This window comes from Helianthus annuus, chromosome 15 (genome assembly GCF_002127325.2).
Source record: "Helianthus annuus cultivar XRQ/B chromosome 15, HanXRQr2.0-SUNRISE, whole genome shotgun sequence".
Lineage (NCBI taxonomy): Eukaryota > Viridiplantae > Streptophyta > Magnoliopsida > Asterales > Asteraceae > Helianthus > Helianthus annuus.
Genome location: NC_035447.2, coordinates 138962025 through 138986461, shown reverse-complemented (window position 1 = coordinate 138986461; position 24437 = coordinate 138962025). Strand labels below are relative to the sequence as shown.

The window sequence follows — 24437 nt, the reverse complement described above, 5'->3', positions numbered from 1 at the left end:
GTGTGGTACTAACATCATAATAAGATTCATTATATTGGTGTTGGATACCCCCTGTACGCGCACGCTCACGTGGCGGGGATGTGTAATCCATGATTCTCACACTTGGTTGCACCTGTGGAGTTTGTTGTGTGGTAGTCGGCGCTTGCGCGTACAGTTGTGCGTACATCGCGTTCACTGCTGCTTGAGATTTCATGAACCATGAGGCGAGAGTCTTTCTTTCCGGAAGTAAGGAAGTAATTTGAGCGGAAGGGCTAACATGTTGTATTGCTGGGTGTTATGTTGGGTGGCTCGCATAGCACTGCTATGCGCATGTGAAACCCCACCATCTGTGAAGTTTCCTTTGGTGTACCCGTCTGCATGCGGGGTTTGGACGTGCGCGTTGTCCGCGCCCGGGACATGCTGGGAGCTTGACCCAAAGTGTAAGAAAGGAGTTCCCTGATCAACCATGTGGGTAACAGAAAGGAAACAAAAGGATGATGAGTGGTGAGAAAAAATCGATGGGCGCCAATGAAGAAACACCAAGTCTAAATCATGGGGATTTATTCTTGAGGAAATGGTCTCGTCAAGTAAAGATGAATCCTTAATCTTTCCTCGATGGTAAACTGGTTGTTATCTGCAAAACAAAGCACTATGAGACTCGTTACAAGGAGGAGAGGTTGGGTGTTCTCATTGTAACCACCCTCCGGTGTGAGAATAAGTATCGTTTAAGAAGACAAAACCGAGTGTGTATTAAGTGCGAAAGGGGGAGAGAGCCAATTCTTAAACCTGGAGGTGAAGGTCTCTATTTATAGCCGGAGGGAAAGGAAGGAGCTTGTGGGCTGATGGGCCTTGGCCAGCCGCCATCCCTAAGAAGTATACGTTTAGCCTCCCCTGACAGGACAACGTCATTTGAAGGACCAGGGTTGACATGGTGCGACTGTGTTGGTTCCACCTCAGTGTCTCCTTGTACCTTTGGTCAGGCCTGTCGTGAACCGTTTCATGGAGATCGTGAACCAGCGTCTGAGACCTGTGAGTGGTGCCACGTGACGTCGTTTTGTACGTGTTGTCCCTTGTATGGTTTATCCATCGTGTTGAGCGCCAGGGCAGACTCTGCTAGGTACTGATTGGTCACATGAATCTGTCTACAGCCCAGCTCGATGGAATCATCTTATTGGTATGACCTCGTGTGTGCGCCTCTACGCGTGTCATTCGAGGCCATGCCCCTTCATAAACCAAACCAAATCGATACCAAATTAATTTAATAACCAATTATTTTTTAATCGTATACAAAAATCTTCCTATACTAATAAACAAAAATCTTTTTGTACACGTGTCACTCTCTGGTGCCTCCTCTATACTAATAAACAAAAATCTTTTTGTACACGTGTCACTCTCTGGTGCCTCCTCCCTATTAATAATAGTATTACATATTAGTTTTATACACAAAATATAATATAATATTAATTAATATAGTTAGAGATAAACGTCTAAATTCAAATATAAATAATAATTATCTATAAGAAATATAAATGTATCAAATAATATAATAAATATAATATTATTTAATATAGTTAGAGATCAAACGTATAATTTCAAATTTAATAATAGTAAATTACTTTTTGAGTCCTTATGTTTTAGTGGTTTTAACCACTTGAATCCAAAATCAAAAAGTTTAACACTTTAAGTCTCTAACCGCCCATTCACACCCTCTGTAAAAAAATTCAAGAAACCTTTTGTAAGGTTGAGTTCTTTAAGTTCTCACAACTTGTAGAAGTTTTCATTTTACCCTAACCATATATATTTGTTAAGATAAAGTATATTATTTGGATATAAACTATAATTAATAATAAAGTATTAAATCATATGTACAAGTAACGAAAATATAACTGTTCTTTATTTTTACTAATTTATCTAAATAAGTCATTTCAGTAATAAGGATTATATACAAGTTTATAATTTACATTTTTCGTCACTCAATCCGTGTAATACACGGGTTGTAAGCTAGTTAAAATAATACAACGCAACGCAACGCAAACACAACGTAATCCCCTAATAATACCAAACGGGTTTAATTTGGGGTCTCCGTGATCTCTCTCTTTCTGTTTGAAATCGAGAATTGAAGTAGAATTAGGGTTTTGGATGGCAGAAGAAGAAGAGAAGAACAAGTATAGCATAATCGTCCCTACTTACAACGAACGACTCAACATCGCTCTCATTGTCTTCCTCGTCTTCAAGCACATTCCGTATTCTCTTCATTCCTATCCTATGCATTTACATTCTTTCGTTTCTTCAATTTCAGACCTCTTCACTAATCTAGGTCTAATTCAAGTTTGCAGTGCCTCAAATTTAGTTGTTGGATCTAGATGAATTGCCCTAAATTTCTTCCAATTCAATTGAGTTCATGATTTTGTGCTTCCTTGTAGAAATTTGAATATGTTATTGCTTTTTTTATATGTCAAAGGCAAAATACTTTAAAAGGATATATGAAGAAAGCAATGGTGATGTGTAATGAGCCTAATTCTGTTTCAAGTTCATGATATTTTGTTGTGTTGTCAGGGATGTTGACTTTGAAATAATAATCGTTGATGATGGAAGTCCCGATGGAACTCAAGATATCGTCAAACAGTTGCAGCAAGTCTATGGCGATGATCGCATTGTATGTATAGCCGCAATCTCATTTATATTCTTTTGAAACACAACACTAAATGTATCATAATTTACTCATATCATGGTAAATAAAGTTGCTGCGGTTATTTTACGTTGCTTTTCTAATTATTCATTTAGTGAAACCGACTGTTATAAGTAACTGATTTTACTTGTTTTATACAAAAGAGATAAATATGATACATTTAGCATTTTAAGAGTAAATACGACATTATGAAATTCAGAAGGATTTACATGAAATTAATCCTTACTTTGTATATCTCATTGTAGTCACCTATATGTATATTGTTATTTTCTAATGCAGCTATTAAGAGCTAGGCCCAAAAAGCTCGGATTAGGTACCTCCTTGTTTATCTATTCACATTTTTAAATGGTAAATATGAAAATTAAACTGATTTTCTTGTTAACCAGGGACTGCCTACATTCATGGTCTGAAGCATGCTTCGGGAAATTTTGTTGTAATCATGGATGCTGATCTGTCACACCATGTAAGTGTTACACCATCTGTTGTAATCATGCTTCTGGGGAATTTTTTTTCATTACAAAAAATAATGACACCTATGCATTCCAGTTCTGCAAGGGGAATCTATCATATGAATTCTGCTTACAGCCGACTGACTAATTTTGATGTTTTTTCGTTTATTTCAGCCAAAGTACCTTCCACACTTTATAAAGTAAGTTCACCCAATCTTGATGTTTAAATTGTGTCCATTGCTTAATAGTTAGAGGTGGCAAAATGAGGGAAAGCACATATGAAACTGGACTTAAAATCGCAAAGGTCTTTCTTATCAAGTGTGGGGACTTAATCATGCATAACATAAAGATCATTTTGTATACTATTTTAAAGTTAAGGATTAAACTATGCAGAAAAGGAGTATTTGTTGTTCAAAAAACTCAAGGGACTTTATTGTTAAGGGTTTTAATCGTGTAAAAAAACTAGGGATATATTTGCAGATTCAGTGAAAGCTCATATGTTTGATTTTTTAACAAATACCCAATGATCCATATGTCAATTGTGGTTCCCTTTTCATTAATTCGACCCGTTGCTCTTAAATCAATTTTTTTTTAATTCCCGCTTGTCCTCCTAGAGATAATTCTTAGTCTGAATTGTTAACAAGCAAACGAGTGTCAATAAAAATCTGCTAAATTCAGGAAACAAATCGAAACGCGTGCGGATATTGTTACTGGGACCCGTTATGTAAAAGGTGGTGGTGTGCATGGTTGGACCCTGATGCGCAAATTGACAAGTAGAGGGGCTAATGTTCTTGCACATACTCTTCTTTGGCCTGGTGTATCAGACTTGACGGGCTCCTTCCGGTACATATGATCTTATATAATCAACTTCTTAAAATGTTTAGCTCTTTTTATTATTTAGAGATAATATACCCAAGTATATAACTATCCATATATTCAAGCTATTCAGCTATAGGTTACCCAAGTATATATGCAGCTGAAATATGGTAAAATGTAAATGTTAAAACACTAGTTTTTTTTATATTATATATATCATTACGACCACCCATCTATTGAAATTGCTAGTTCTACTTAAAAGTTGTATTATTATTTGCAAAATGACAAAAACTCGCTATTTTTATGTTCCTTTTTTACATTGAATCGTTGCTTTTTAGTAGCTCGATGCAATTATTCTTGTCTTTTAGAAACAAGTAAGACGTTTTCGTCATTCAGCATGTTTAAAGTAGTTTTAATATACGGGTGGCTCTAACAAAAAAAAGGTTAGAATACTTTGGTGGCCTTGAGATCCTCTATCCCATTGTTTCTTTCTTTTTTTTTTACCTTGAAGTTTTTGTAATTTGATATTTATTTTCTTGTTTGGTAGTCTTTACAAGAAATCTGTGCTTGAAGACATTATAAGCTCGTGTGTGAGCAAAGGATATGTTTTCCAGATGGAGATGATTGTCCGGGCTTCAAGAAAAGGATACCATATTGAAGAGGTACCATGATTATCCATTCCAACCCGAATCCATTTTTGACATGCAACCTGCGCTAATTTACTAGTTTTTATCTTTTATGACACTTTTAGGTCCCGATAACTTTTGTTGACCGAGTTTATGGAAGTTCCAAGCTTGGTGGATCAGAAATAGTCGAGTATTTAAAGGGTCTTGTGTACCTTCTCGTTACTACATAGTATAGTCGACTTTATGGAAGTTCTCGATATCTAATTGCTTTGATGCATGTGTTCATTTGCCTTGATAAGTCATTATAATAGCTTTGTTAGTCACTTATTGGAATATAACATATTTTAACGTCTTTTTTTCTTCAAACATGGTGTGATTATGTGTGCTTTGACGCATTCTGGTGCTTGCAGCTGCGCTGTTAACTACTCAGAAGATATCATAGGCATGTCATTACGCAACGATGACGTGACCCCATCCATGGTGCCCTGATCACTTTATGACATTTTCTTTTGTGTGTACACGCTCTGAAGGCATGTGACGAGTTTGATATGTGAATGCGAGAGTATGGTTTGGCTGCCCTAGGATATTTTGTGTGTATATATATATATATATTTTGGTGGATGTGCATGTAGCCTTTGTTTACAACAACATATACAACCTCGTTTCCATCTTACATTATCGTTTTCAGCGAATGAATGATAAAAGGATGAACTCAAGATCGACACTAGAACATAATCGTCGGCTTCTACAGAACAAGCTCATCGGGAGTCCTCGTGGGAACAGAAACTGTTACTTTTATAAACCATAAATCTAAGAAGGTAATCCCCTTATACACAAGGAACTGTTATTACATCCATGGGTCCATATAAAAACAAGAAAACAACCTTAGTAACATGGGTAATTAGTTATCGACTTCACAAATTTGTAGAGGACTAGGATCAAGGGACGCGAATGCCAAGAGCTCAGGGTCGTGTCGTAGAATATGCATTTTGTGTTCATCCAGGTTCACCCATGCTTCTATTCCATCACCATCTCTTGTATCCATCAAGACAACGAAATCTGTAAACACCGGACTACCATGAGAGACATGACCACAGACCCATAACGGTTTTCCTCGACCAAAATCCACCTCGTAAAACCCCATCTTACACCAACTCGTGATTCCGATGTAGTCAAGACTCCCATTTGTCCCACAATCTTTCATGAGTTTGAGGGACTCTTCCATCACTTGCGGCCCGTTATCGCCTTGTAATTTCGTCACGAACTCGCTATTGATTTTTAGTATACTTCCTTTTACCTGTAATAAAAATTTGTGAAGTGAGACAAAACGAAATCTACAAGCTGTCTATCTTTTCTCAAGACACATTATATATATATATATATATATATATATATATATATATATATATATATATATATATATATATATATCCTTATACACTAGATATGTGATGAACTTTCCTAACTTGATCGTCAGAGGGTGGTCTAACGGTATTCTAAAATTCGGTCAGCACTACTCACCTGGTTTACTAGGTCATGGAATTTGATGTCAGCCATGGTTCCAGATTCCGCGCTTGCTAACCAAACCAAGTTTCCGATCGAGTTTTCCGACAACACGGTTCCTGATCTTCTGCGTAGGTTCACCGAATGGCCCAACAAAGATGGTTTATTGAACCCGTGTGTTTCTTTAGATGCAGCCATAACACACTTCCATAACAATGCGGACACCACCTCGACTCGTGTCGGTTGCTGCACACCGTTCCTACCTGCCTCGGCTTTGAGCTTCGTTATCGCGATACGATCAAAAACAAATCTACCCGTACTACATTTCCCAAACTTTATCAATGACGCCCACATAGCCATCGACGAGTCTCGCAGCCGAGAGTCGGTGGCAGGCAGAAAACGCGCGGTTAAGTCTGGAACTAACCTTGCGTTTTCTTGATGTAGCGAAGCCCAACACTTCACGAAAGTAGCAAGCGCGGTACCATCAAGGATCTTGTGCGAAATGCACAAACTAATTGCGATTCCACCGCACTCGAAAACATTAACTTGAACATTAGTCACACGAGTTCCACCACCCGACCCGTCGAAAGTCGGATCACACGGGAGCAACCTGTTGATCAACCCGAGATCAAGATGCTTTAAAAACTCGGTGAGACTTGTATCGACACGTATTGTAGCATAGCGCGCACCCGCATCATCGCAATCGATTGACAAATCATCTTTGATTGTCCCTGCTAGAGGATAAAAGTGAGTTAACGTTTGAGATAATGATATCTTTAGGTGTTCTTGATGTTCAATGATTTGGAGCTCAGTGGCATTATCGTAATTAGGGTAGAAGAAGATTATTGGTGCATAAGGGGCAGGGATGAGTTGATGCAAGACTGATAGATTGAATGTTTTTAGGTGTTGTGGTGTTGGGGAAGATGGTTTAATGTTTTCTCTAGAGATTATATTAATTTTTGTCATTTTTCAGATGTGTTTGTTGGTTGATCATGGTAGATGAAACCTTAAATTCTTGTGTGTTGTGTTTTTTTAAACATAGTTAGATGCTAATGGCCGTTTTCTTGTTGTTCGATTGATCCTAGGTTATATTCGAGTTTCGGCTGCATGAATAAATACGATGTGAACATCGGCATATGCTCTTGCTTATGCCCGCCCCTATGACAAAAAATAAGGCTAAAAGGAAGATATATTATCATGCAATAATCAAAATCGACTCGCATTAAAATCTACTAAATATTATGGATGCTAATAATTATATTTATATATGTGTTGTATAAATAATTATTTGTGGGTTTGTGTTCTACATTGTGAGAACATTATAACGAACGAGACTATGAGGTTGTTTGTTTAACTCTTAATGGGGCTCTTAATGGTCCAGACCTCTTATTGGTTCAGTCAGTGACGCAACTTAGTTATGTTCCGGGGGGCGCCCGACCCCCCGAACTTTTCGATGCGTAGTGTTATGAATAGTACTTTCGTATAGAAATTTTTTAGGTATATACGTTTCCGCCCCCCCCCCCCCGGTTTCGGAAAATTTGGGGGGGGGGGCAAGCTTCGCCAATGGGTTCAGTACTTAATGATTCAGACTGTTAAATGTCTGAATGGTTCAGACATTTGCCTCTGAATGGTTAAGAATTATACAGAGTCTGAATGGTTAAGACCTCTAATCTGAATTGGTCAGACATTTGCCTTTGAACGGTTAAACATTATACTGGCTCTTAATGGTTTAGACCTCTTACTGGTTCAGCACTTAATGATTCAGACCTCTTACTGATTCAACACTTAACCATTCAAAAGTTGCCAAACAACCCCTATGTCCAAAATAGAGCTAGGATGAATGAGATATTGAGACTTGGTATGGGGTAATGGAATGGACGAGAGAATGAAATGGACGAGGTAATGGAATGGACGGGGGAATGCAATGGATCATTACCATTCCATGTCTTGTTTGGTTATCATGTGGGAATGAAATGAATTATTATTGTGTATTGTTTGGTAGGCAAGAAAAACGAAGAAATAAAATCAGCGGTGAGTGATGGTGGTCGGTGGTGTAGTGATTGTGGGTGGTTATAGGTGGCGGCGGCAGCGATTGGTGGTGGTGGTGGCGAGTGGCGGTGGAGGCGGCGACGACGGGTGGCAGTGACGGGGGTGGCGGCGACAGCCGTCAGTGGTGGTTGGTGGCGGGGGCGGTGGTGGGGGCATCGACAGTAGTGGTGGGTGGCGGCGGCGAGTGACGTTGGCGGCGACGGTGGATGCCAACGGTGTCGGGTGGGCGGCAACGGCAGTGGTGACTGTCGGGGGTGGCGGCGGAGGCGATGGCGGGTTGCAGGTGGAGTCGACGATGGCGTTGGTGGTGGTGGTGGCGAAGGTGGTGGGTTGTGGTGTTGGTGATGAATGGTGCAAGAGGGGATAGAATGAAAATTAAAACATAGGGAATGGATGGAATGATTTTGAGGGAATGAAATGCCTTATGGAATAGGTGATTCCATTCCATTGACCAACCAAACACCCTTTTCTTCATTTCCTCGTAATGATTCATTCCATACCGCCTCTTATTCATGCATACCAAACACTACCTTAAAGTTGTATAGCTGGAATAAACAAAGATGAGAAAAATTGATTGAGCTTTGTCAACTTCTTCTAATGGGATGACAAAACTTGAATGGTTTATGAGGAGGATAACTCCTTGTATTTTGTTTACCATTGGGAAAACAGTAATGGAACCCTAGTGTGACATGATCACACTCTAACTTGCCACGTGTTTTGTAACAACCCGACTTTTAAAGTCAAATTCAAGACATGTCAGCATTCAGATCTGTCTTTTCTTGCTTAATTATGGCCTTGTACTCTCGAGATTCGATAGACGATATATATAGTAGCGATATTTTAAACTATGAGTTTTACAACACGTTTTATAATGCTTAATCAAAACGCATTTAACGCATACTATTTAACGTATTTTATCGCATCTCATGTTAGGCTAAACGCTATCACATCGTTATCGCAACTTGAATCGCAATTATTGGTATTATTCTATGTGTGTGTGTGTTATTATGTGCTTACTTGTGTGTGCCTTATATACATTTGAGGTGTTATTCGCAAACGCAACGCTATCGCAACGCAATCTCATCGCAAACTCTAAACGTAAACTTACTTACTTTTATGTTGTTATGTGTTAGTTATATTATTTGTGTAACTATGGTTTAATACTATCGCATCACTTACTCGCAACTCGCTTGAACGCAACGCAACGCTCAATGCACGAAACGAAAGTTGGAAAACTAACCCGCACGAGCCAACCGATCGAACGGTCGTCCGACCCACATCACTTTCCACCGCCTTTCACCCTCTCACCTATAAATACCCCTCCTGTCACATCAATGAACGTCCAACCCACGCACTCCCAAGCTCTTTTCTCTCGATTTCTCGTGATTCTTGTAAGTTTTCTTACTAGATCTTGTAATTACATCTTCATCACACACTTTCTCACCATCTTGTCCATGAAATCTCACATTTTCACCGTGAAATCATCTAATTTGGGGTCGTTTTAGGGTGACGTCACCATGGGTTCTCATGAACACCAAAGTGTGACCTAATCTCATCAAGAACGGTTCGGATCTAAAGGATTTCCACATGTTTTTACACTGATTTCAACAAGATCTAAGCACTTTTCACTGTTTCAAACTGTTCTTCAACATCTTTCACTTTTCACTCAAAACCGTTAGAATCTGGACTCGTTCAGGCTCTCTACTCATCTTCTAGTTAGAACCAGTCTGAGAACGGATTTCCATCGGAGGAGATGACCGATTCACGGTTGAACATGAAACTTCATCTTGAACAGTTGAGCCTGATCGAACGGGGTGATTCCAATCTGATCGGCCGAGCTAAACTTGGTGTGGTTTCCGTTGTTTAACACGTCGTCATGCCGTCTCAGTTAAACCGCAAAACTTTTCAACTTAACTGATTTTACAAGGTTTTCAAACGAAAAGGTTGCTCGATCGAATAGCCATCCGATCGGACGACCATCCGATCGCATGACTATTCGACCAGGCAACTGTGCTTTACAAATTCTACACCTAAACAATTTTTCAAAACTTCAAAGAATATCAACTTTCAATCGAATAGCCATCCGATCGAACGGCCATCCGTCTAGATAACCAACCGATCGAATGACTTTATTTATACTACAACGAAAACTTCAAAAGTTCAAACATTCACAAACACACTCCTTCAGTCGAATGGCCAACCGACCGAATGGTCATCCGTCCGGATGACCATCCGTCCGGACGGTCATCCAATCGAACCACCATCTGATCAATCACCCCACTCGACGCATCGTTGTACGCTGTTCAACGCTTACACTATCGTTCTCTGATCAGGCTAATCTCTCAAGCGCTCCCTTCAATCCAAGACTGTGTTTATTTACTAAACACGATCTGTGAGTATACTCGATCCCTTTTTGCTTTATGCACTTTTGGGTGTTACATACGTTACCTATATCAAATCACATCGATCACACAACGCAAACACTTTTAAAACGTTAACCGCCCTCGCATGTTATACGTGTTTCGATGAATGCTTGTGTGTTATGTTTACACAGTGATTGTTGCCTGACACCTTAGCAACGATAGCACTATAGTTTGGACTCAGCACCTGTCGTGGACAAGGGTTGTTAAGGGCTTTACTTCACATGGTCATAGTGGTGATAATGTGTTGTGCATTCTACAACTTGCAGTCATGTCTGTGCATATGTCATTGTCTATAGCTTACTTGTTTCACATTTCTACGTGATACATGCTGGTTATGCGTAAATCGCTTTCGCTACTATATGCTATTAAACTTGTATGCTCACCTTTACACTATGTGTATTGACTTTATTTTAACGTATGTGACATGTGTTTAGGATGCTATGTATGTTGGACTTTTGTGGAATCAAGCTAGGGGAGTCTAGAAAAAAAACTAAATAAAATCTGAGTTGTCAGAACAATTATTTGTCTTTGAGAACAATGTCTGTAATAATTATTTATGCTTTATATGTTTATGGTTTTGGACGTGAACGTTAGGTATATTGTCACTAATTGTGTTATGGATTCTCTTGGACAATCTATTTCGCTCAGTGCCGCGCCCCGATGTTTCCGCCATCGGTTGGGGTGTGACAGTTTGGCGTGGGCGCCACATGGTGCTTTCATATCGCATTTTGCACTTCACAACACCGTGAGCCGCCTTTATATTAACACTTATAAAAAATTAAGTCGTATTCGATTTATTTTAGTTAATTGTTTGAAATAAATTACTAAATTTTAATTAATTAATTGAATTAATTATTTTTACTATTAAACCTAATCAAATAATTATTTGATTATTCATAGGAATTTGATTCATATATTATAATAAATATTTTTATAAACCAAATACGACTTAGATTTTATACGTGTTTATATATGAAAAAATAATTAAATTTTTAGTTTTTTTATTTTTAATATTAACTAATTTATAGGAATTTGAGTCATATTTTATTAGTATTTTTATAAACCGAATACAACTTAGTTTTTATAAGCGTTTATATAAAGCAATATACATGTATAGGGCTCGATTCAAATGAGAACCACCACGAGTTGAGAGAACCATGAGAACTCATACTTCCCGCACGAGTTGGGCCAAAAAAATTTTGCACAATCGTAGATGAAACTATTATAAACACAATTGTAAAAAGAAAAGCAAACAAAAAAACTGTGGAGTTAGTAGTTTTGCCTGACGTAAATTTTTTTACGCGCTGATGTAAATTTGTTACGAAGGTAAATATTTTTCTACAACTCATGTAAATGTGTTTACGCGACATTTTTTAAATTTTCTTTTTTTCCTGAAACAAGTGATTTTGTATGCTTTTTGAGAAAAAAAAATTGGAAAAACCTTTTGGATGGCCTAGTTCTCACGGTTCCCATAACTCGTGGTGGTTCTCATTTTAACCCATCCTGTATGTATATATATACATATATGAATTAATAAAAAAATAATTAAACTTTATATATATAATTTATAGGAATTTGAGCCCTATAAATTATAATATATATATATACTATATAATAAAAGAAACCTGTTTTGGGACACTTGTCATTCTCTTATTTAATTGATTAGAATTATTAATAATACTAATAATAATAATATTTAATCTAAATTAATACAAAGTTTTATTATTAATAATATTTAATCAAATCTAAAATCTAATCAAATACAAATTTTTATTATCAGTAATATTTAATCAAATCTAATAAGAATTCATACGAATCCCAAAGTTGATATTAACTTTCAAATAATTAAAAAAAAATCCACCTAACATCACAAATGTTTCTGTTAAATTCGATTAATTAATTTGTTCAACAGTCACTATTATCTTTATCATTCAGTACCGTTAACCGATTTATCATCATACAACCTCTCACCTATTCAATCATATGATTTTTCAATCTTATATTAACTAAATAAATAAAGATTAATATTCAATCTTATCCTACTTTAAATATAAAAAAAATCCTTAGTTCAGATTAATATTCAATCTTATCCTACTTTAAATATAAAAAAATCCGTTAGTTTTTTTAAATATATTTTTTTATTATTTGGCATATAAAATCATATTTATTCAACCCATGTAATACACGGGGGTTTTTAAAAATATAACTTTTTATTGTTTGGTAAACAATATTACATTTATTCAACCGGTGTAATACAATGGTTTTAAAGATATAATTTTTTATTATTTGGTATATAATATTACATTTATTCAACCCGTATAATACATATGGTTCTTATAGATATAACTTATTTTATTATTTAATATATAAAATTACATTTATTCAACCCGTGCAATAAAGGAGGCTTTAAAAAAGATAATGTTTTATTATTTGGTATATAAAATTCATTTATTCAACTCGTGTAATACACGGGGTTATAACCTAGTATATATATAGAGGAAAAGTTGGGTAGAAAGTGGGTTTTTCCTAGAAAGTCAAGGAAGCAATAAGAATGTGACACGTGGCATGGAGGGATTTTAACTAAAAGGGCACTTGTGTAATTTGACATTTTATTTTATTTTTGGAATTTTATCTCTCATTAACTAACAATGCCTATAATTATGGAAACTGTTTCTCCAAGATTTTTTGTATTTCGCAACCTTCTCCTTCTTCGTCTTCGTCATCGTCAAACACTTCTCCATCTCCACCATCTCCGAGTTCATCATCACCGTTCAAATACTATTCGTATCATCTCCGTTTTCTTGATGATATGTTTTAACAGCAAGCAAATTAATACAGTTGTGTTTTAGCAGCAAGCAGATTCACACAGTTGTGTTTTAGCATTCAGATTCATACAGTTGTGTTTTAACAGCAAGCAGATTCATACAGTTGTGTTTTAACAGCAAGCAGATTCATACAGTTGTGTTTTAACAGCAAGCAATTTCATACAGTTGTGTTTTAGCATTCAGATTCATACAGTTGTGTTTTAACAACAAGCAGATTCATACAGTTGTGTTTTAGCATTTAGATTCATATAGTTGTGTTTTAACAGCAAGCAGGTCATACATTTGTGTTTTAACAGCAAGCAGATTCATACGCTGTGTTTTACCATCCATGCTGGTAATGCTGGAGGATTTCTTGACGTTGTGTTTTAACAGCAAGCAGATTAATATGATGTGTTTTCTTGATGTGTTTCTTCATTAAGGATAGAAGGAAGAGAGAGAAAAAAAATCGAATGAAATGTGGGGTGGTTATGGAATGACAATTATTTCCATATTTAAAACAAGCTAAATGACATATCTACCCCTGATTATGTCACACCCTGGCTTTGCGGAAGCGTGGGTTTATTTGGTGTGACTTCTTAATACCATAGCTTAATCATAACAAAGCTATATGAAAATAAAACCATGCAGATCATCCATTGTTTTAAGTTTTAAAACAAAAGTAACATAACATTGTCTTAAGGCGTTGACACATGCAACGGAAATTACAATACTACAAAATAAAAATATTGTTCAAAAGACACCAACACCAACACGAAACAAACGCAGTTTAAGAACTGTGACTCGTCCAGGAAAAAGTCACATTCCTTAAACTTGGATGACCTCATAACTTTAACGCAGCGTGAAAACGGAGCATATCGTGCCAGAAATCCTTAGTTCCCTGAAATACATGTAAGTTGGAAAAATCAACAAAAATTGTTGAGCGAGTTCATGTGTAGTGAGTAATAAAACCTTTGTAAGTATAAAAATCCTGGTATGTAGCAAATAAGGAAAAAGACCAATGGTTTGCAAGGCCATTGATATGTGTGATGTGCAGTAGGAAGACTCAAACCTAGCGGATTTTGCGTTGGGCACAAAGTCACCCCGAGGTCCGTTCTGCTGGGCCTGGGGCTGGGCTCGCTACACCCAGATAGATCTACCGCTACTGTCCCTCGGTCCTACAATGAGGATTAATGGCCTCAAGTTGCGCCTACCCACTCACATGATCTAAGTAGTAACCCTCCTTACGCTAATCATACCATGTGTAAAAATATTCGTAATCATAGTAACATGTATTTCACCCCCGCAGTTTAGAAAAACTGAAAACAGTTAAGAGAAAAGGGGGACATGAACTCACAGTGGTGCGTCTCTAACAAGAAAATCTCCTGGTCAATCTACTGTGCGACGACCTACACGTACTAAGTCTTATTAGACGAACGGTCGTGCCTTAGTTTAAGGTTTAATGTCTTTAGGAAATAGTTAGGCAACTATTTCGTGTTTACACTTCGTAATTATTTGGTAAATATATTCCTTCCCAAGGATGGGGGCTTTAATACATGTGCGTTTGTGAATTTTCGTAATATATTGTTAAGTCTCACTTAAAATATATTTTAATTCTTTCTCCAAAATATAAATATTTTTCCCAAAAATATTATATTTTATTACATATAATTTTTCCCAAAATAGTACCCTTGTCAAAATACGCGTTCACTAGTATTTTTCCGAAAATGCGTAAGTTACGTTTAAAGATCGGGTGGTATTAATAATACCGCTGTAACTTAATATTTATTGTGAAGGCGTTCGAATTATTTTGGAGTCGTTAACATTCGGTAATATTATTTTTACCCTAAAAATAATATTTAGATAGTTTGCAAAATAATCACAAAAATTTACGCAAGTGTTGTTATGAAAATATATATTCTAAATATATATTTTAGTAAGTTTTATTTTGTGAAAATCCCACCTCCGATACTTGCTTATTTTGTAATAAAAATCGTGGCGAAATTTATATTTTGAAAACAAGTTAAAAATATAGTTATAGACACTTGTCACCAAAAATATTTCCAAGTGTTTATATTTCTGCAGAAATTTCGCCAGAGTTTCTCCTGTAACTGGAGGTGGCCACGCTTTTAAGCGTATCATTTTCTTTTAAAATTTCAATTCAACAATGTTCCCAACATCAATCAACAAAGTTTCATCATCAAAATAGTCAACGTAGATATAAATCGCAAAACACATGAACTTGTGGTTTGTGTAAAATATGTAGTAACTTTCCCCATATTTTTAGTAGACCTTTTTATAAATAAACTCGGTTTCTTGTGAATCTCGTTTTTTAAAGAAAATACATTTCCACAACTTCTTGTCAAAATTTACAAAAATAATTCTTTTGTCAAAACTTTGTGTTACACAAGTGTCTACACACTTGTGTGTTCATAAAAATCACCTTTGTTAAGAAAGATCCGGCTTTAAAGATATGATTTCTTTTGACACTTGGTTCTTCGAAAATACCACTTGTAGATCCGTAGATCTACTAGTTTACAAGTCCATTTCATAAGAAATATTGTTTTTACACAAGTTCATGTTTGATAGTAGTAGTGTTCTTCATCTAACCACTTTCACATATTAACATACTCTAGGTCATGTTACATGAACATGACTTAGCCGGGTTAGATGACGATCCGAGCTACTACTAGCATCACACAACACTAAATAATCATAATAAAACAAGTCTCACAAGTTTTACACAATTTCATTGCTTTTATCCAACATGTTTATCATTTTAGTAAACTTTTAGTATGTAATCTTGTAGGTTCATGATTTTTAACCGACAAAGTTCATATTAACCACTTTAAAATAGATCAAGAAGGCGTTTAGAGTCACTTACTACTAGCTCGAGGCTAGGGAAGAAACTAGTCGAAAAATGGGTGGTTAAAAGCAATGTAGTGAGGTCCTTCGCAATCCGAGTGCACCGAGTTTCCTCGTACGCGATCCTTCACACTTGTATATACTTGGAAATGCAAAATCAAAATTGAAAGTGGATGGATGGATGTGAAGGCTCTCGGCCGAACACAAGCAAAAAGGGAAAGAAAAAGTGGAGTTTGTTGTTTACAATTGTGAATGAAAGGGGTGTGTCTATTGGTGCCTTTTATAAACTAATTCTTACCAATTATCCATTGAATAATAAGTCTCATTTTCCACTAACATTTCAAAATAAAAAAAAGAATTCGTTGGGGGGTTGACCCCATGCAACCGTCAATTAGAAAAAAAGGGGGGTTATGGGGTTGGGATTTAATTGTGAAGTTACTAATTAGTTGGATCTCAAAATAATAAGTAAGTATGTTAGTGTGTGTAATAATATAAAGGGTGTTAGGGTGTCGGGGGACCCTAACTAGTTCAGAAAAAGAAAAACAATGTCAATGACAATATTTTTATGTTCCGGGTAAAGTCCGGTTGTTCGGTTGAATATTGATCCGTTAAAGTGCCGTTAATATTATTTTTAGTGACACAACTTATTCCCGACACCTTGGAAAGTGTCTAGTAATATTTTTCTCATGTTTTGGCACTTTATTAGTTAGCTTAATGCTGAATTTTTATTTAAAGTGCTGAATTTTATACTTAAAGTACGTTTTAGGCACATCCGGTCACTATAACTATCACCTAGTGACACAGTTCTACAACCCTCATTTCCCTACACTCTCTACTAGTGTAGTAAACTATTCCTGGCTCATACAGGCCTTAGAAGCAGTGTCTGCCTGGTGCTGGCTATGATAGCACGTTTAATAGGTTATCCGTTCATTGTGCAACTGTGCTTTTGTGCATCAAGGTTGTCACTAAGGTTTGTTTGTAAATAATAGAGTGACAGTTAATAAAGTATGATGCAAGTAAGTGTACGTATCAGAATTCAAGTAGCAGTTTATCCACAATTTCAAGCAAGCACAGTAATTAAGCAGTAATTAAATATTAATTAAGTCGTACGGGTACCTGATTTGGTGTGGGTTGTCACAGATTAATTAAATAATCCTATTTTTATGAAACACATATTACCAAAATGCCACCAAGATGATCTCAACCATTAAACACACCCATTGGATGGCCCAGATCGTTTCCTAGACTTTCTAGGAAAACACACTTTCCGTAGGATCCCCACTCTATAGAAAGTCAAGGAAGCTATAAGAATGTGACACGTGGCATGGAGAGACTTTCTTCAACTCCGACTAATTACTCGGAATCGATCAAATGCGGTCAACATTGGCCAAAATCGGATCTAGTAGGTCAACTCGGGCCGAGTTTGACTTAAAATAAAATAAAACATAATTTCTATTCCTATCATATTAAAGAATGAACATCAATTTCACGCATTTTGTTATAAATATTAGTAAATTTGTGTTATTTGACATATATTTCATTTCCGAAAACTAATTTCTTTATAATTTGGCATCTCCGAGTACTCCCCGTGTACTCTTCGTCTAGGGCGAGTACTCTCAACTCCCCAGTCGACCGACTAGGGAGCGCCTAGAGACTTTTACAACCATATCAAGCAAATTAATACAGTTGTGTTTTAGCAGCAAGCAGATTCATACAGTTGTGTTTTAGCATTCAGATTCATACAGTTGTGTTTTAACAGCAAGCAGATTCATACAGTTGTGTTTTAACAGCAAGCAGATTCATACAGTTGTGTTTTAACAGCAAGCAGATTCATACAGTTGTGTTTTAGCATTCAAATTCATACAATTGTGTTTTAACAGCAAGCAGATTCATACAGTTATGTTTTAGCATTCAGATTCATACAGTTGTGTTTTAACAGCAAGCAGATCATACAGTTGTGTTTTAACAGCAAGCAGATTCATACGCTGTGTTTTACCATCCATGCTGGTAATGCTGGAGGATTTCTTGACGCTGTGTTTTAACAGCAAGCAGATTAGCAAGCAGATTAATACGATGTGTTTTCTTGATGTGTTTCTTCATGAAGGATCAAAGGAAGAGAGAGAGAGAGAGAGAAAAAATCGCATGAAATGTGGGGCGGTTATGGAATAACAATTATTTCCATATTTAAAACAAGCTAAATGATATATCTACCCCTGATTAATTAAATAATCCTATTTTTGTCACACCCCAACCGATGACGGAATCATCGGGGCATGGCACTGAGCGAAACAGATTGTCCAGAAGTTTCCATAACAACTATCTATATAATTCAGTTAAAGATACGTCCCATACCGTATCCCGAATAAACAAATACATTATTACAGATAACATCCAAACAAGTAGTTCTGTTCCGACAACTCAGATTTAACATAAATAAATATTGTTCAATGCTTCTAAGACCCAACTTGACAAGATCTACAGACAACTATGCCCTAGTTGCTTGTTCCTGACAGACAATTATTTGTTGGGGGCCTCTAAAGCTTTATTCTAGCTTCACTTCCCTAGCAAGCAAATATCCTAAACACCTGTCACATACGTTAAAATAAAGTCAATACATAAAATGTAAAGGTGAGCATACAAGTTTAATAATAGCATATAGAGTTCGAATAGTTTACGCATAACCAGCACGTACACAGAGGGAAATGATGCATGTTAATTATCGACATGGACCTATCGATACCAACGACTGCGGGTTGACTGTCCGAGACAGTTCGCAATACATAATTACCACCGTAATCCATGCAAGTATTTGTCCTTAACAACCCCCGTGTAAACGGGCGCTGAGTCCATACTATAGTACTACGTTGCTAAGGTAGGTAGACAGCATTCCACGTGTAAACATAACAACAAGCATACATTTAGTCACGTAATACATGCAATCGGTTAGCGTTCAAATAGTTTGAATAGTGTTTTCGATTGTGCTTTTGATAAGTAACGTATGTAATACCCAAAAGTGCTAAAAGCAAAAAGGGATCGAGTATACTCACAGTGATTGATTATGGATTGAAGCCTGAATAGTTCGATAGCACAACAATGAGTAACGCGGAAATGCAAACAAGTGTAAATGGATCGAATAGCCTGGTCGATCAAACAGCAGGTTCGATCGAACGGGCTGTTCGTTCGGCTTGAAAGTCCGTTTGAACAATCCTGTTCGATCGGCCGGTAGGCTCGATCGGCTGGTCCATTCGAGTGGATTGTTTCTTCCTCTGATGTGTTTGTGTATGATGGTTTGAACTTTTGAAGTTTTCGTTGTAGTATTTGAGAACACTGAAGTGTTCTTACCTTTCAGGTCGATCGATCGAACGGCCTGTTCGATCAGCCGGCTTAACCGATCGGTTGGGAACTTCAGAAGTAGTTCTCAGCAGGATGTCACTCGATCAAACAGCCTCTTCGATCGGCTGGCATTCCATACTACGAACGAGTTGCAAAATCGATTAAGTGTTGAAGCATAGTATCTCATGATCCGAAGAGTAATGTTTACCAATCGAGTAGCATATTCGATCGAACATCACTTCGTCAATAGCATACTTCATGAAAGTTGAAAAGTGTGGAACCATGTGCTAGCCGATCGGCTGGCCAGGCCGATCGGCTGGTATGTTCGATCGGCTGGGCTGTTCGTTCGAACAGCCTAGCCGTTCGGCCAGCATAACTGACCTGGTCGGCTTTTCGTCTAATACTTGGCTGTTTTTGGATTATTTTGATATGATTTTGAGGAATTTTGACGGCGAGTTAAACCATAGAACGTGGGTTCTTACTTGCTTCACCGGTTCGGGCAGGAATCACCCAGGTCCGGCCGGTGAACTGTTCGGAATGGTAGTTTGATGTTTAACCCGAAATCAGTGAACCTCGTAGATAGAATCCGAATCTCGATCCTCTTGACTGTTAGAATGATTAGTTAGTTGGTTCGAGGTTCGTTTCTATCGGTTTTAAGGTTTTGGGTGTAAAAGATTTGAAAGAAAGTTGGAATCCTTCCATGAAAATGTTAAGATTCTTACAAATCCTAGTTTGTTTATGTGGAAATCGGTCAGATCTAAACTATCCACGGTTGAATGAGGCTAAAGTATGATGTTCTTCAAGAACACCATGATGACATCACCCAAGAACACTTAGATCTTGGTGATTTCACGGTTAGAAATCAAGTTTTGAAAGATAGAAAGGTGTAGAATCAAGTAATGATAAAAAACGTACAAGAATTAGAGTGAAAACTTACTGGAGTTGAGAGAAATCTGAGAAAAGGTGAAGAACAAGGGCTGGTTCGGTCAGAGCTTTCCAAAAGTAGAAAGAGTGACAATAACAGGGCTATTTATAGGCTCCAAAAGAGGAAAGTGGTAGCCGATCGGCCAGGATCTCCGATCGGCTGGGCTGCTCGATCGGACAGCATGTTCGATCGGCTAGCCTGTTCGATCAGTGATTCATGTTCGATCAGGAACCCCTTTTCGAGTGTTTCGCGACGATTTTCGATATTTCGATTTCGATGGACGATGATACGAATACGATAGAGTTCCTAGTCAAATTACTTTCAGTCCCAGCTACTATATCTAACATACAATCATCTATAAGTCACGTTTTGATGTCGGTTTCGATTGAGTTTGATTGCTTTTCGAGTTTCGATTGATTTGATTGAATTGCCCACAAAACATAAAGTAAACATGCACAAGTAACACATAAGGCACACACACACGTATAGCAATACCAAAATTCGCATCGTTCGAGGTTTGAGTTTGATGATTTATTTGATTTACTTGATTATCGATTAATTAACTTTATCGCATTGTTACTTCCTCCTATACACAGTCGTAAATCGGTCGCATTGATTAAACATTCGATCATTTCATTTAGACAACACTTACTCCACATAATACAAAAGCAAAAAGAAACATTAACAGTCAAAGAAGTCTAAGTTGACTTGGACTTTGTCATTCGAAAACACGGGGTGTTACAATTTTTAAGAAACACATATTACCAAAATGCCACCAAGATGATCTCAACCATTAAACACACCCATTGGATGGCCTAGATCGCTTCCTAGACTTTCTAGGAAAAACACACTTTCCGTAGGATCCCCACTCTCTCTCTCTCTCTCTCTCTCTCTCTCTATATATATATATATATATATATATATATATATATATATATATATATATATATATATATATATATATATATATATATATATAGGATTAGGTTCAAGAGTGAACAACTTCTTGAGAGTGAACTAATCTTGGCACTTAATCATTTTTTAGATTAAAAGTATTGACAATAGCCAAGTATTTTTTATTAAAATCTCTTAATTTTCTCTTATCTCTCTCTCTCTCTCATTTATGAAAATCACTAATTAAATATTAAGTTATCATTTTCATACTCATTTATGAAAATCAACTAATTAAGTATTAAGTTATCAAAATAAAGTGTAAGTTAAATATTAATAGTAATTTGTTTATTTTTTCTATTCGTATAAAATGAAATAAAAATAAATAATTGCCAAGTACCAATTCCACTAACTCACTTATATATAGATCACGGAATTCTTTTTTTTTTTTTTTTTGCAACATTATTGCAGATGATAAAAATATATATATATTTGTTTGAAAAAACTAACTTCTTAGTAAATAAAATAAGAATGATAAAATGTTATACAGAAGGATAATCGATACAAGTACGATTGGAAATAAATGTAAATGCAAAAATACTGGATGTTACATGTATATACATATGTATATTATGAATTTACATACATGTGAGTTGTTTCATTTTCATTAATTTCATAATTTTTATATGAATTTACTCGTGTGCATGCATAATATACTATGGGTATGTTTGGCAAAAGTAGCTGGTGGCTGGTAGTTGAAAGCTGGAAGCTGGTAGCTGTAGCTGGTAGCTAGTAGCTGTAGCTTTTTAGATATATTTGGTGTTTGGTAGAGTAGCTGGTGTTTTTAATAAAATGTATAAAATTACCAAAATGGACATAACTAAAAATTTAGAAAGTTGGTGCATTAAAAAGTTTCTTATTTTGAGAGGTTAAAATAGTCATTTTTCCCTAAAAGCTTGTAGCTCCTTCTAAACGCTACTAGTAGTAGCGTTCAACCAAAAGCTTCAAGCTCCTAACTTAAAAGCTTAAAGCTCCTTCAACCAAACAAGAGTTTTTATTAAGTATGTGCTTTTTCTTAAAAGCTTAAAGCTAGAAGCTTCTAAAAGCTCCATGCCAAACATACCCTATATGTTGTTAGTATACACATATGTAACCATTTCTGAATATAATAAACAGATGTATAAAAGTTAGTACACATGTGTATAAACTAACAGTTGTGTATCTTGTATAAGCTGATAGTTAGCGAGATTGTACACATGTGTATAAACTAACATCTTTGTATCTTGTATAAATTAATACTAACAAGACTGTACACATGCGTATACACTAACATCTGTGTATCTTGTATAAAAGGAAACTAACAAGATTTTAGGGATTTGGATTATATTATTTAATAAATGCAATTTACCAAAGACGCAAATACCCTTATGTCATTTATTTTAAAGGGAAGTTACAACATTATAATTACAATCTTGTCATTGTTAAAAAATCTCTAGATGATGTAATCCAATGATCCAGATTAGTTCACACAGTTCACTCTCAACCTAGTGTTCACTTTAGAACCCTACCCTATATATATATATATATATATATTGTTTTATATAAACGCTTATAAAAAATAATTCGTATTCGGTTTATAAAAATATTTATATAATATGACTCAAATGCCTATAAATTAGTTAATATTATAAATAAAAAACTAAAAGTTTAATTATTTGTTATTATTATTTCACATATAAACACTCGTATTCGGTTTATAAAGATATTTATAAAATATGACTCACATTCCTATAAATAATTATTTGATTAGGTTTAATAGTAAAAATACTTAATTTAATTAATTATTTAAAATCTAAGAATTTATTTTGAACAATTAACTAAAATAAGTCGAATATGACTTAGTTGTTATAAGTGTTTATATAAAACACACACATATGTATAAATATATATTAATAAATAATTAAACTTTTATTTTTTATTGTTAATTTAACTAAAAGCATGGCTGCAAAAGTCGTTAGGTGCTCTCTAGTCGGTCGATCGGGGAGTTGAGAGTACTCGGTATAGGCGAAAAGTACTTGGGGAGTACTCGGACATGCTTAATTATAAAGAAATTAGTTTTCAGAAATTAAATATATAGCAAATAACATAAATTTACGAGTAATTATAACAAAATACGTAAAAATGATACTCATTCTTTAATATGATAGGAATAAAAAATTGTTTTAATAATTTTTTAAGTCAAATTTGGCCTGAGTTAACCTACTAGATCCGATTGTGGCCGAGGTTGACTGCGTTTGATTGATTTCGAGTAGTTAAGCGGAGCTGAAGAAAGTCGACTTGGAAGCCTACCTTTGAGCGATTACTCGGAGAGTACTCGGACTTAGAAACCTTGTTTTACAACCATGACTAAAAGACAACAATGTTTTTTTGAGTAAACAAGTGGGGCTAGCTCACTTGGTAGAGGCTCTTGCGTCTTAGTGGGAGGTCTTGGGTTCAATCCCAAGCAAGGGTGATTTATTTGTAAATATAGGAGTCTGGGAGAGTAACATTAGCCACTAAAAAAAATACATTTTGTGACCTTAATGATAACTAACTAAGTATATTACATTTTGTGTCCTTTATGGTATGTGAAAAGACAATATTGTCCTTACCTTGATTTAACCTAATTAAGATAATTAACTCAGTTAGGTTAAAAGGACATAAAATATTACATAACATGGTGATTTTGGACATAATGTGTAATTATTCTTTTTAAAGGTCACGTTTCATAATTTGTATAATACATAACAGACATAAAGTGTAATTAAAAAAATCAAAGCCTTAGATTTGATTTAAACGAGCCAGCTCAAACTCGCCCTCAACCTAGCCAATGTTTTGTTATTTGTTAAAAAAAAATCGACAACTTACTCTAAAAATCTAACAATTTTCCATCAATTGACTAACCTTAAACCGGTTTAGTCGATTTTAACCAAAACCTAGACGTTTATTTCTATTCGATCCATTAGGCAGCAAAAATGACTATTTCACTTGTATTGCTAAGTCATAATATCCACGTGTGAGCACTTCATTGGTGCATTTGATGCAAATG

At 35.8% G+C, this 24437-nt stretch overlaps 2 protein-coding genes across 2 annotated transcripts; one reads left to right on the top strand and one right to left on the bottom strand.

The window, feature by feature from the left end:
• The first annotated feature begins 2018 nt into the window (after positions 1–2018).
• On the top strand, positions 2019–4925 carry LOC110912686 (dolichol-phosphate mannosyltransferase subunit 1). Its single transcript, XM_022157472.2, has 8 exons — positions 2019–2222; positions 2536–2635; positions 2948–2981; positions 3055–3131; positions 3292–3317; positions 3796–3960; positions 4481–4595; positions 4685–4925. The coding sequence occupies exons 1-8, from the start codon at positions 2119–2121 to the stop codon at positions 4787–4789; spliced, it is 726 nt and encodes a 241-aa protein (XP_022013164.1). The 5' UTR covers positions 2019–2118; the 3' UTR covers positions 4790–4925.
• Positions 4926–5335: 410 nt separating this feature from the next.
• Positions 5336–7028, bottom strand: LOC110914361 (stemmadenine O-acetyltransferase). Its single transcript, XM_022159158.2, has 2 exons — positions 6081–7028; positions 5336–5856 (listed from the first exon to the last, which is right to left on the bottom strand). The coding sequence occupies exons 1-2, from the start codon at positions 7026–7028 to the stop codon at positions 5461–5463; spliced, it is 1344 nt and encodes a 447-aa protein (XP_022014850.1). The 3' UTR covers positions 5336–5460.
• Between the last annotated feature and the right edge of the window lie 17409 nt (positions 7029–24437).